At 39.9% G+C, this 14,104-nt stretch overlaps 1 protein-coding gene across 1 annotated transcript in view; it reads left to right on the top strand.

Moving 5' to 3' along the window:
- The window catches only part of LOC101851937 (GLIPR1-like protein 1), a gene marked incomplete in the record, with an annotated part of 64,487 nt that extends 55,795 nt beyond the window's left edge, over nt 1-8,692 (top strand). Inside the window, 2 exon segments of the mRNA XM_005095084.3 lie at nt 7,679-7,809; nt 8,442-8,692. Coding sequence (XP_005095141.2) covers nt 7,679-7,809; nt 8,442-8,496 — 186 coding nt within the window.
- Between the last annotated feature and the right edge of the window lie 5,412 nt (nt 8,693-14,104).

Genomic DNA, 14,104 nt, shown 5'->3' with positions numbered 1-14,104 from the left:
ACAAGTTTAAAATATCAAAATCATTTTTTTTAAGTTTGTATTGTAGAAACGTTTGAAGTTACGCCTGAGAGCAGCAACATCTCACTATGGGCGGAGAAAGATCCTCATTTTAGAGATGAACATAAATCGCGAGCCGACTATCTTGTAGAAATACAGCTTTCGTGAAGGTATTTCTTTTCTTTTTCTTTTTTTTTTTGCAAACGATAACGGAACACACATTTGAGTATGTTCAGAATGTCGAAGTAAAAGAGAAAAGTATTTGCAAGATATGTACATCAGAGACAAGCTGCCTCGTCTTTTTAAAGGAATAATGCTAGGATCTCTTCTTATTCCCAAGAGCCGACAATTTAATCTGATCGCCTTCGCAATTGTCCTTTAAAACCGATTTCAGCGGCTCAAAACCGGCGGCTTTCTATACCAGTTCTTCACACACGCTCAAAATGCCAGACAGTGGCTAAGCCTGAGGACGGATTAGTCTACTAAGGACGGCGATAAGGAGCTCCCTAGGGGCAATGTTTACTGGTATGCCTCGGGAAACAGATGGACGTCTCTGTGATATTGACGAGAGGTGGCGCTGTCGTTTCGTGGTTAGTCTGACTGAGACTGAAAGTTCATGAAACGCGAATACGACGTCCAGATTAGAGGAAAAAAAAAACCATCTTGACAACGGTCGGAATGGATGCCGGTGTCGTTTCGTGTTACAGATTCCTCAGTCAAGTTCCTCCCTTTTCGCAGCCTATTTCATATTCACGTCGTTTCGGTTTCGGTGTCTTTTCGTGTAGGTATTCGTCTTGCTTACCCGACCTCTTTTTGTGCTGATTTTAATCTTCCCAAGACTGTCCCTCTCATGCCCTTCCCCACCCACCCCTTAGACAGCTTCGGTCATAAAAAAGTAGTACGGAAAGACAGATTAAAACCATCTGTCACTAAAACCTAACCGGGAAACTGTAGGTGGTCGAGGATGAGGAGACGTGTCAGAGTAGACAGACAGACAGACAGACAGACACCTTTCCGCACCGTGCGTAAAATAGTGAAGAAATACCCCCCCCCCCCCCCCCCATGAAAAACAAACAAACTGGAGAGACATATTATTTAATTCTAAACTCGTGATACACGCAAGTCATATTTTACACGGTGCCCTGCTTTATGACATTCATTTTAAAAGGCATATTACGTCAAGTTTAAATATACAAAACAAAAACCCAACCGAAGTAGGTTCATTAATAATCAACTCGGTACGTCAAAACTACGTCGTTCATAATAACATGACAAGACTTCAAGGAGGCTATTTGTTGTACGGATATTAGATCACGTTTTATGTAACATATTATAATAATTATTATGCGTTCACACAAATATTATAAGATTTGATAAGGTGATGTCCTTTTCTTCTCTTTGTCTCACTACCTTTTGCAATAGATGTATAAAAGATGTTAGAGTTTTTAACTTTCACCTCACGTTCATGAATTGTCGTGTTTCACAAAATACTTCTCACGAATCTTTCGAATGGAAGGAAGCAATTAGTTGCAGGACGAACAGCAAGAAAATATTCCAAGCATGCTTAACAGTATAATTAAATACGAACCGGTTACAGGCCGAAATATTGCTTTTGGATTCCCACACTATTCTGTAACTAGCGGTATGAATTCCAAGGTTACTTTGCATATTACTGAATATTGTCAAAAGAAAATGAATTCGTCGATAATTACATTTGTGAATGAATGGGAGATTGTAGACGAGGAAATGTATTCCTTGGAAGCCTCGGAGTCTTCAGTGTTCTGAAATAGACGTTCCATACATTTTTGTCTCATCTTACCTTGACAGTGGAGCTGTCAGGTTTTTTTTTACTTTGTCTTTGGTATTCTTTTCTGGGCATCGGGTACTTGAAAAGCTTCTACTTACAGATTCTTCAGAGCTCACAATGCTAAGGACAGTCAGAGAGATAGAGAGAGACAGGGTGTGTGTTATTTATGTGTGTGTATGTGTGTGTGTGTGTGTGTGTGTGTGTGTGTGTGTGCGTGCGTGTGTGTGTGTGTGTGTGTGTGTGTGTGTGTGTGTGTGTGTGTGTGTGTGTGTGTGTTCACACACACACACACACAGAGAGAGAGAGAGAGAGAGAGAGAGAGAGAGAGAGAGAGAGAGAGAGAGAGAGAGAGAGAGAGAGAGGAGAGTGATTTAAGGGAGAAGGTAATTGCTAGTTGGTCACTTTCGGGTAGAAGTTGATCAGTAATCTTGAACGGAAATCTCTTTGCACGGGTATGCGTGCAGGGACTGAACACAGCCCACCCATGTCAACCAGAAAACGGCTTTCAGAGGCACGATTCTAATTTGACCCGTGCCAGAACCTTGGAGGCTCTGAAGACAGGCAGGTTGACATCTGAGAGTGCGATCTGAATCTAGAGATTCTACGTGTAGAATCGATGAGGAGTTCTGCCATACATAGACGCCAACACTCTGTTGACGAGACGACATAATTATATTCAAAGTTGTATTGCTGCTGAAAGAGAAACGGCTTGAGAGCCCCCCCCCCCTCTTTTCCAACACCCCTCCCACTCAAAGATGGGGAAAATATAAAAAAAACCACCAACCTACTTTCCCCTCTTTCAGCTTTTGCGGCCATGCTCGAATTGTATTGCACTCCGCCAAGTCTATAATCATAATGGCCCCGACAGATTCAGCGGAAGCGCTTCAAGAAGAAAAAATAGACTTGAACCACACTTGAATTTGAATCATGAACCTTGGAAATCAGGTCAAGTTTGAACGCATTGCATCCCATAATTAGGAACGTTTTGTTGCCGACACTAAAAGCAAAGCCAAAAAGGTCAACCCATGCCCTGCTTGAACAGTAATCTGCCTTCCCCAAAATAACAGCTGGCAACAGTTTTGTACTGCAATGTAAACTGTGCGAGCAAGTGTCTCTCGGAAAACCCCCATCTTGCCTTCTGGACAGTTTCGTGCTCGGACTTCGATGACTGCTTAATTGTTTTGACATGGGGGTGGAGCAAGGGAATCTCCAAGTGTGTAAGATGGAGAGGAGACGTCGCAACTTTCAAAATAGAAGCTCTTTGACATTGATTCGGAGTTTGAGATTGACTTCAAGAAAGTAGAGGGGCATCGACACGGTGACAGTCATTCAGTGCAGGGGGCAAGTAAGACAGAGAGACAGAAACAATGAAGGGAAAGAAAATAAATAGGACCTGCCAGAGGTGCCCCTTCTCAAGTGTTGTTCAAATGTTGTATCTGGTGGCTAGTGGACTGTAATTATTGTTTCGCTCCCGGTGACGAAGATCGTTAGGCTACTTTCTGTTGCAGGTACAAAATTGGGGTTTACATCTGAAAGAGCAGCTTTAAAATTTGGTCCAAGACTGCATTTGGGCTCTTTGACAGGGTTGTCCATCAGGCATGGCAAGGAAAGGGTTAAAGTGTTGTACTTTGGGGTTCAGTTTCCAGCTTTGTCAGAAAGGCTTTGTGTCCTTAATGTTTTTCTTTAAAAAAATATGTTTATGCTCCTATCGACATAGTTGAGATAACCTTATAGGTGGGCTTCCGATCCTGTCATGGCCAACCCTGACTGAGAGGGATACGTGCAACATCGCAGCAGAAAGACCCAGACACGCGATGGAAATTTCTCCCCACACAAAAACCGAACTCGGGTCTCCTGTGTGTGTCGACTGTCGACAGCGAAGCGCCTAACCGCAACACCACAGACGCCTCTGTATCCTTAATGCTAAACTAACGTTGTGATTGCTTGAAATGTTACTCGCTCCTATCCTCATACCCCAAATTCTTACCCCCTCCCCCCTCTCTCTCTCTCGCTCTTTCTGTCTGTCTGTCTGTCTGTCTGTCTGTCTGTCTGTCTGTCTGTCTGTCTGTCTGTCTGTCTGTCTGTCTGTCTGTCCCCCCCCCCTCTCTCTAGATGTATTCCTCAATAATATGTCACGGCAACCATTAAAACGCAGTATTTTGCTACCTACCTCTAGGTCGTGACCGTTACTTCAAAGAACCCTGGTCCACGGAACTGAATCTCTCTTAAACAGCGAACAATTAACAATTTCCAGCGCAACCAAAAATATTGACTCCCCACCCATTTCTTGTCCCTCCATCGACTCACACGAACAATGTAAGTGGAGTTGATTGAGAAACAAGGTCGTTTGTTTGAATTTATAACTTGTATAGTTTCGTCTCGTACGCTGGCAGTCTGTGTATATAAATAAAGGTTGTGTGTGGGGGGGGGGGGGGGGTTGCAAGAAGAAAAAAGAGGGGAGAGGGCGATGGCGTGTTATTCCAGTATGCTACAGACTTCTAATTGTTGGAAAACTGACGTTTTTGTGTGACCCAGTTATATTAACAATAATGACAACACAACAGTAAGACTAACAACAAAAATTAAATGTTGATAAACGTTCAAAAATAGTAATGATAGTAAGTAAATAAGTGCATTGGTTTAACGATCCCATCAGCACTTTTATAGTAATTATAGAAATGGAGTATTCGCATAAACCTTGTTGGACATCAAATTGTATTTTCCAGTTATATGATATATATTTCTAGTTACTGGTTTTGAAAGAAGGAAAATTGCCTTTATCCTTTTTCATACTTTTGCGTTTAAAGAAGTAAATGTTTTCAGTTGTTGCTGTAATTTCATTCAAGTATAGGCCCACCTATGACAGCGCCATCCTCAGACATATTTAATAATCTGTATCCTTTCTAAGTATTTTATTGCTTACAATAGTACTTTTCCGACTTGGGTAGACCAGTCATATTCCTTGACGTGCAGACTTCTCCCACTTGTTTTTTCCCCCGTTGAGATCGACATAGTCATTGTAAGAGCAAGGTGGATAAATAGTGGTGAGATTTAGCCATTTTGAATAAGCAGCAGATGTATTATATTTTTTAGTAGCAAAAATGAAACTGCAAATTCTTTCTCTATTTAAAAGAAACATAAGATAATAACAAGTGACAATATCAATACTGGTACTTGCCTTTGGTAGTGTGAGGCAAAAATGGTTCATCTCTATTTCTTTAAAATGTTTGAATTAAAAAATTCCTTTGTCATGCTCCATAGACAAGCATTGGAACAATTTCCCATTTTAACACTAAGCTTAGCTCTGAATGCGTTTTTCTTTGAAATGATGAGAATTAAATTTCATTTTTATTTACGAATAGAACATGACATAGTCTTTTATTTGCGCACCAATATTTACGCTTCAAAGCCTGATATTTCTGTTTTGCAATGTATGCGTCCGACGTTTTCGCCCAGTGTCAACGAGTTGCTTTGAAGTATGCTTCAATAGAATTTCATTATTTATCAATCCATATTTTGCCTGTTGGTTACATGCAACTATTTAGATTTTTTTTGTTACATACAAACCCTCTAAACGTGTTGGAAGGACAGTGCTGTACACATTAATATTATCGATTAGAAAAAACTATTTACACAAAACAGAGGTTAATAACAATCAAGATTTAGTATGCCAATCGGCCATAATATTATACAAGATGAAAAGATTTTAAAAAATCTTAAGGCATGTGTTCATGCATGAAACAATTTTACATACAACTTGACGAAGTAAAGACTCCCTGCAATAGTGCTCTATTATTCCAATCATCTAACATTGACAAATCTTGTAGATTATGCCTTTAGTAGTCCATCCATTAAACAAATCTAGTCGCAAATTCAAGGAACAAACTCAAGAAGACTGACAATTATGTAATGTAAGGACCCAGGACATGTCTTTATTCTTCACAAAACTTGAATTGCAGGGCTTTGTGAAGACAATTTTATTTCTGAGTAAGCGTGTTCTATGTAAACGTTTGAAGAGTTCAGAATTCCCTGGTACGCAAAAGTACTCATTATGTTTCTTTTTCAAAAATCGATTTTATCTGTGAAGCTCTCAAGCATAGCCCCAGGCGTTCAAAGATTTCTAACCGGCGTCTGTGGTGTAGCTGCTAGGCGCTTCGCTTTCGCACACAGGAAACCTGTGTTCGATTCCCTTGTGAAGAGAAATTATTATCGGATATCTCTGTCTTTGTGCTCTCTGTTGGGATTCTGTATCCCACTGAGCCTGCGTTGGCCCTGGCAGGCAGGGTTGGAAGCCGCCTTCTTAATGATCTAAATTGTATCGATGGGGCTGTAAAAACATCTACATGGAAAATGTTTACAACTTAGATTGCGTTTCTGTATGTTTGGTGACTTTTTATTTTACTTTTACTTTCACACGTAGAGGGCGTAGACTGACACCCCAGATTTTGTATATTTCTACTGTATTATCTGCATGGACCTTGCATTCACAAACGTAAATGCACACGACAGGACAAAAAAAAATCCAAAACGGCTATACATTTGTGTGCAACAAGCACCGCCTCCTGCCTCTCTCCTTCTTTCTCTTTACTGCCCCGTCCCTTTTCTGTCTCCCCTCCCCTCTCTCTCTCTGTCTCTCTCTCTTTCTCCCCCTCTCTTTCTCTCTCCCTCCCTCTCTCTCTCTCTCTCTCTCTCTCTATCTCTCTCTCTCCCTCCCTCTCCCCCTCTCTCCCTGTCTCTTTCTCACTCTCTCACTCTCCCTCACACTCTCTGACTCTTTCTCTCTTTCTCTACCAACTCTCTTGGTTTTCTTTTTCCCTTTCTATCTGTGCGCCCCCCCCCACCTTTCTCTCTTTCTCGCTCTCTCTCTCTCTCTCTCTCTCTCTCTCTCTCTCTCTCTCTCTCTCTCTCTCTCTCTCTCTCTCTCGCTCTCAATTATGTATTTGCCGAGTGGTATAATGTTATAATGTGTGGATGTAAGGGCCAAAAGCCTTTCAAATCAATAAAACCTTGAAACATAACATCAGATATATATATATATATATATATATATATATATATATATATATATATATATATATATATATATATATATATATATATATAATCCCTCGATTCCGCGTAGCGACCAAAAAATTTTCTTCTCTAAAATTGTCTCCTTTCACATCCTTTCCTGATCTCTAACAATGTTCTGTCGTCTGCTTTCATTTCCACTTTCTGCCCCCACCCCCTCACCTCCTTTGCCCCCTCCTCTGGGCTCCTGACTCTTTCTGCAGCCTTTCTACTGCTACTCCTTGGCTCCTCCTAACTGCTGTCTTTCTGCCACACCCCTGATCTTCTGGTAGGAAAGATCTACACCTAGCCTTCTCGGACAAGGGCGAAAAATCTCGGAGGGCCCGTGTGCAAGTTGCGCACGTTAAAGATCCCTTGGTGGTCTAAAATCGATAAGAGTAGGCTTCGGCGCCACCCGAGCAAAATTCAAAATTTCCTACCAACGAAAAAGTATTAGGTGTGTCCCGCGCGCTCATATGACCTTATGCAGTTGCGGGCTCCGTAAAACCCTATACTAAACAAACAAAACAACTCTCTCTCTCTCTTCCACCCTCTCTGCCTCTCTCCATCTCCCTCCCCCCTCTCCTAAAATGCATAAAGAAAGAAAATGAATAAGCTCTCTTTCTCTCTCATTCATTCTTTGTCGCCCACTCAGAAACAATTCACAGAAACACTCAAACACTCATTCGGGTAAAGTTACCACACCCACCCACACGCATGCACGTGTACCCAGAAATCAACAAATAGTAGATTACAAAGGCACATGATATGGAAAATCTCCTTTGCTTCATGCCCCTCTTACAAACCAACTGTGTTGCCCGCCAGGTTCGACAACCCATGCTGACCTCCATGGCGTGTGCTGCCAAAGACTGCAATGACGGTACCAGGCAGATGGTTTGCCTCTTTGACAGCAAAGTGGACAGAACTTATCGGAGGTCCAACGCTGCCGCCTACAGGTGATTCGTGTTGCAGTAAAGTTGCTGTTTTGTGATCGTCTCCATCATTGTTATTGCTGCTGCTGCTGCTGCTGCTGCTGCTGTTGATGTTGTTGTTGTTATTGCTGTTGTTCATCATCGTTTTTGTTGCTGTTGCTGCTGTTGCTGCTGTTGCTGCTGTTGCTGCTGTTGCTGCTGTTGCTGCTGTTGCTGCTGTTGCTGCTTCTGCTGTTGTTGTTGTTATTGTTGTTGTTGTTGTTGTTGTTGTTGTTCTTCTTCTTCTTCTTCTTCTTCTTCTTCTTCTTCTTCTTCTTCTTCTTCTTCTTCTTCTTCTTCTTCTTCTTCTTCTTCTTCTTCTTCTTCTTCTTCTTCTTCTTCTTCTTCTTCTTCTTCTTCTTCTTCTTCTTCTTCTTCTTCTTCTTCTTCTTCTTCTTCTTCTTCTTCTTCTTCTCATTGTTAATCATTTGGTGGTGGTGGAGGTAGTGATGATGATGATGATGATGATGATGATGATGATGATGATGATGATGATGATGATGATGAATAAGATGATGATGACACCAGTAACTCCACCATATGTGCCCCAAAAATGACGAGCGCCTGATACCACCGTGTTGTAATAGTCAATGCTTGTTTCGTTTCTGTCCACCCAGGGAACGGCCAAGAAGAAGACGCTACCGATCCAGATACGCCCACCGGCCCATGTAATCACTGGCCACAGTTGTTCATTAAGCATGATATAATAGTATACACTAATCTAGCACTCTTACCATTATCACTTCCGGTACATAATAAAGACATAATGCTTCTTGTAAGGATGCTTCTTTGAGGTGGATGGATGTTTGATTATTCAGGGTCGATTGTTGTTATGAGTGAATAAGGTATCTATTTTGACATAAATCTGCTGGCCATTGTTTTGTTGTTGTTGTTTTTTTGCTTGTTTGTTTTGTTTTGCCTTTTTCAAGCTGGATTTGAATGTCTGTTTTTTTTCGTCTCCGGAGACTGTAGAGTGAGGTATAATTTTAGTGACCTGGTATTCACATTAAACTATTTTCCGGAGTAACCCCTGGGGTTTCAGATTCGTTTGATCTCTGTCGAGGTCGGTCAACAAGGGAGCACACTGAAAAGAGCTTGAAAAACCGTCAAAAGTGTTTCTAAAGGGGAAGAGAAGGTAGTAAATGGCAATTATAGTACACTTACTGTCAGGTGTACGGTAGCTTAAATGTAACGAGTGCCATGATAGTATCGTTTGTTCTTGAATCAAAGCTTGTTGCCAACACTTTAAAGAAGTAAGTGATATACTCTTTTGACCTCTAGAGGAACGTGGTGAAGTGATAGAATCTCAATGACACTATTGTACCTTCTTCTAATTTTTATATTTGGCTTTTGTTTGGTAGATCTAGTGGTTTGTTCAGAAAACCCCTAGTCTACACCTGGCGTGTATCGCTATTATGGTGTTTAACCCAGGATGGGAGAGAATGGGGATGGAGAGCGAGGCGTATTGTGTTGTTATTGATGTTAAGGCAAGATAAAGATTCAAAAGATACGGAATATAATATATGTTTAAATAAAATAATGTCATCACATGACATTCTCTACCCCCCCCCTCCCTCTCTCTCTCTCTCTCTCTCTCTCTCTCTCTCTCTCTCTCTCTCTCCCTCTCTCTCTCTCTCTCTCCCTCTCTCTTCCTCGCTTTCACTCTCTCGTTCTCTCTCCTTTCAGTTTCATCTTTTTCTATTCCTGTCATTGATACACTTAGTTTTTTTTTGTCAGTACGCATCACATGGTGACTTCCAACATGAAACAGATACAAAATGAAATATGAGAATGAACAGCTTTCACTCCCTTTTGTGACACAAAATATTCAAAGATATCAACATATTGCGTTTTCTGTTTGTCTGTCTCGGGCGCTCCGTTAGCTCAGTTCGTATCAAGCTGGACTATGACCAGATGGCCTTCTCTCTCTCTCGCTCTCTCTCTCTCTCTCTCTCTCTCTCTCTCTCTCTCCCTCTCTCTCTCTCTCTCTCTCTCTCCCTCTCTCTCTCTTTCTCTCTCTCTCTTTCTCTCTCTCTCTATGTCTCTCTCTATCTATCTATCTTTCGCTCGTTCGTTGGCTCGTTCTTTTTCTCACCCTCTCACTAGTAGACTACCACGTCACCACTCACTGACAAATAACACTGGAACTCTAGGGACAAAATTAGTGCAGGACATAATAAGCGCGAAATAAAATAATATGATCAATTTATTTCGCATTACTCAAAGTAAAAAAGTAATTTCCAGTTCCTCTTATAACTTGTTTAAGATAACTTGACTGCCCACTGCGCACAATTCCCTTGTACACTGGTTTCTCTAAATACTATCTAAATTATGCAATGCGTTGTTTGAGACCCTGGATGCTATTTCCATACATTTTTAGATCTTACATGTTCATTTTCTATAAGTATTTGGACAATTTTCTTTTATATTGGGTTCTTGAACTACTATCTAAATCAAGTGGTGTATTCTGTATCGTGCTTTTTACAAAATGTTATAGATTTTACATTTTCATTTGCTATGAATGTGTCCACCAAGCAATTACGCAAAATACGAGAACGCTTATTAGTTATTAGTAGTCTTATCATCACGTACAACTTCTTTCCGAGTGCAAAGTGTATCTTATTTTTCACATTTTGAGTGTTTTTGAGGTTTGAATTTGGAATTCTAATTACTCACCCAGAGTTAGTTCAATACTATTCTTTTACTCTCTAGTTTGTTTCTGCTTTTATAGTTTTTCGTTCATAAATCTTTCGATGTAAGAATTAACTGATACCATGTCTGTTATTGTCAAGGACCAAATAGGATTTATACCTTTGAATTGGTAGCAGTTTCCACTTTCCTATTTCTTTGATTCAGACATTGTCACTTTCTATAATAGACAGACCAGGCTTAACTTTTGATGGAAGTTTCGAATGTCTTTAAGGCCGAACGCCTATTTTTCTCTTTCACTGTTTTTATTTCTTTTATTGCAGTGCTTTTGAATACGTGGGTAATAGGCTGTCATTATTAATGGGTACCAACTGTTTTTTCATATCCTATTAGTATAATATATGTATTGCATAACTTGGTTTCAGGCGTATCTGATTGTGAATACTTTGTGTGTGGATGTTCGTGTGCTAAATATGAAGGAACGTAAGTTTTAAAAGAGTACGGTTAGGCTATTTCATGCTTGGTATCTCTTTGCACTGTGAGAAATAGTTGCTTGTTGTTTCCTCTAGGACCCACAGAAAGGCAAGGAAAAGACATTGGCTTAATTGGACAAAGTGTTGTTTATTACACTTGAATAAATGCACGCAAAACTCAACGAAGTGAAGCAGTTTTACGTCTGGTTGAGGATAACAACATACCTCAAGCGCTTTAGGTAGGAGCAAGCTGAAGTATGGCGAAAGTAGGACATGTTGGGTGTTAATATATCAATAACATCGTTATTATATTGGCAGTATTGGTTGGGTGTTGAGACGCCATACCCCTGTCAAAAAACACACCAACACATGTCATAGATCGTTCTTAATTAAGAAAGAGTCCCTGATACAAAAATGGCAATAAATGTATGCTCAGATAAACTGCTCGGTGTAAATGCATATTATATATTATATTTCTATATATGACTGTTGTTAAGGGGTACAATACTATGTCTTGGGAAACTATGCGTTCCTACAATAATGATGTCCTAAGACATTCTAGGCACTTTATGGTCGGCGCTTAACAAACGATTTAGAAACATGACGTGCTGCTTTGTATTTTGATGTATAAAAAGCAAAAAGACTCCGCCATCTTTATAAAGCATTTATTTTATTGTATCACAATGTGCTGAATATGAAATGGAAAATATGATAATTGAAGTATACTTTGGATTTTTGTGTGTATTCTTTACCTCGATAATAAAAATAATCGTGTATTGATGAAGCCTGAAAGAATTTCCTTTTTTCCAGAAGAGGTTTTGGGAACATTCTTTTTGCAGTGTGCTGAGTTCTCTTTTACATAGATGCTGATATTATTTAGAACCAAACTGAAAAGCAATGCGTAGGAGTAATTGTATAAGATATGTCTCTCTTCTATGGTAAAGCCAGTGTTAGGGTTTAACTTCTTGAGTACAACGCGGCAGCTCAGCTGGTATACGACATAGCTCGGTGGTTGTTCACAGTTACAACAAAGATCAAAGAAACCACAGAATATTCATCTGATCTATAATCAAACTATGCTTTTTTTGCCTACACCGTTCATTTCTACTCAATTTATTGTTTATGTTATACAAATAGGTTAAATAGAAGAGGAGTTATTACAGCGAATAACAAAGTTTGCTGTGTACAGTCTTTTGAGTACCAAAAAGTTAACTCCCCTTTCTACTCTGTTAGGTTATCTAAGGGGCTGAACCACCGAATTTAATATCTATTTCCGATAAAACCGAGTCAAGTGGGTCTTGAACAACTCTACTAAAGAACCTGGGCTTTAAAAAGTCAACATTATATAAACTGAGCGAACGGCTATTTGAGAAACGAAATGAAGCGTCACCAATAGCGCAAATGGAGACTCCTTTTTAAAAAACAACAACAACAACAACAAAACATAAACCAACTGGAAGCTACAATAAGGGCGTGTCAAAAGTATTATATTTTGAAAGCAGAGTTAAAGACTGTTTTACATGTGGAGTCCCTGTTTGGCAAACGAAACAAAACATCGTCACCACACAAGAGATGACACATTATTCTTCGAAACGAGTAGCTCACGGGATGATCATTTCTAGAAAGTGACGTATCTGGTACACAGTACAGTATTTTGGGATAGTAGATCATAGAATCATTCTAAAGAAAGGTTATAAGGGTGGAAGATTTATCGATGCTACCTCTTCCTTCACAGCTGCTTTACTAGGCCGTTTGAATTCATAGCAACGCAATCGTTCTTTCCTAGAAATGTTCACAAATTGACATTAGTTTTCTAATTTCGTGTTAGCTTTCATTAAGTATTTTGTTCTTGGGAAAACAAGGTCAAATCAACGGCTTTGTTCCTCTTCCATACTGTACGTGCAAACTTACTTGGTATGCTTTTTATGATCCGCCGTAGCTGATACTTCCAAATACAACACAGCAACGTACGTGAAAGCCTTCTCCTTGACACCGAAAGCTGCACCAAGAAAAATGCGAAAAAACCCCACCAAATCAAAATACCAAGAGTAGTGCCAAAAATTGTATAATACAAGAAAGATATCTATCATCTCTTTGAAATATGAAACAAAATGTATATATTATATTCCATTGCCTACAAAGCTATAACTATACTTTTACACGTAGGAGGTATTTTTAAGGACCGTCGAGTCTTTCGTACACAATCTTTGGTGATGCTTCACTAAGCTCCCACTTCCTCCATCACAAACCTTCCCCTTAAAGATCCGTGCCCGAACAAAACCTATTACGAGATGCAAATGGCCAGAACAGCCCGTTTTGAAGTTTCTTTTGAATAAGCTCATGTTTAAGTCTCCTGGGTTCAGTTACTTCCATTAATGAAATGCCAGGACAACTTTAAGATGTTATTTTGGTGAGGAGGAGGGAGAGTGAATGACAGGGCTTTTCACATCTTCTATTCAGGGAGATATACTGTGCTGATTTTAGGCTAAGACTTATAAATGACCTAAAATACGATAAGGCGTCTTCCGGTATTCAATTAAAGATAATTTTAGCGCACTGAAGACATGCTTGTTGAGCAAACCACCCAGAATGCTGGCCAATAGCAGTAACAACAAAACCATGTTCTTCTGTAAAGGTCTTGTGTCTCTTGATAGGAAAAAAGGGTTTCAACACCTACATAAAACCTAAAACTTCGCTGGCGAACATTTGACAAACACTATCTTCAACAGGCAAGGCCAGGATTTTGATTTCGAAATAAGTACAAATTTCATTCAGATGGACTGCACCCAAACACAATCCATGCGAATTTCGTTTGCCTCTTCCCCCCCACCCCCCACCCCATCACCTCTCCCTCTGTTTTCAATTACTGCCACCCTCCTTTTTCCTTTTTCAATCTTCTACTCATCTTCATTGTCTTGGATGAATAAGTATGAAATAAAGAACCACAACTGAATCTGTATCTTCAAATCAATTCCCGTTGGATTTGGAGTAATCTCTGAGAAAATTTTTTCAGATTGACGCTATTGCTAATTAGATAAAGCTGACTTGAACCCGTTTGACCTGAGGGTCAGATTTCTGCCTGAAATTGTATTTTGATTTTTGTGCCCGTGTGTGTGTGTGTGTGTGTGTGTGTGTGTGTGTGTGTGTGTGTGTGTGTG

This window comes from Aplysia californica, unplaced genomic scaffold (genome assembly GCF_000002075.1).
Source record: "Aplysia californica isolate F4 #8 unplaced genomic scaffold, AplCal3.0 scaffold00095, whole genome shotgun sequence".
NCBI classification, from domain to species: domain Eukaryota; kingdom Metazoa; phylum Mollusca; class Gastropoda; order Aplysiida; family Aplysiidae; genus Aplysia; species Aplysia californica.
The sequence above is the reverse complement of the archived record's forward strand: the minus strand, read 5'-3'. Positions and strand labels throughout refer to the sequence as shown.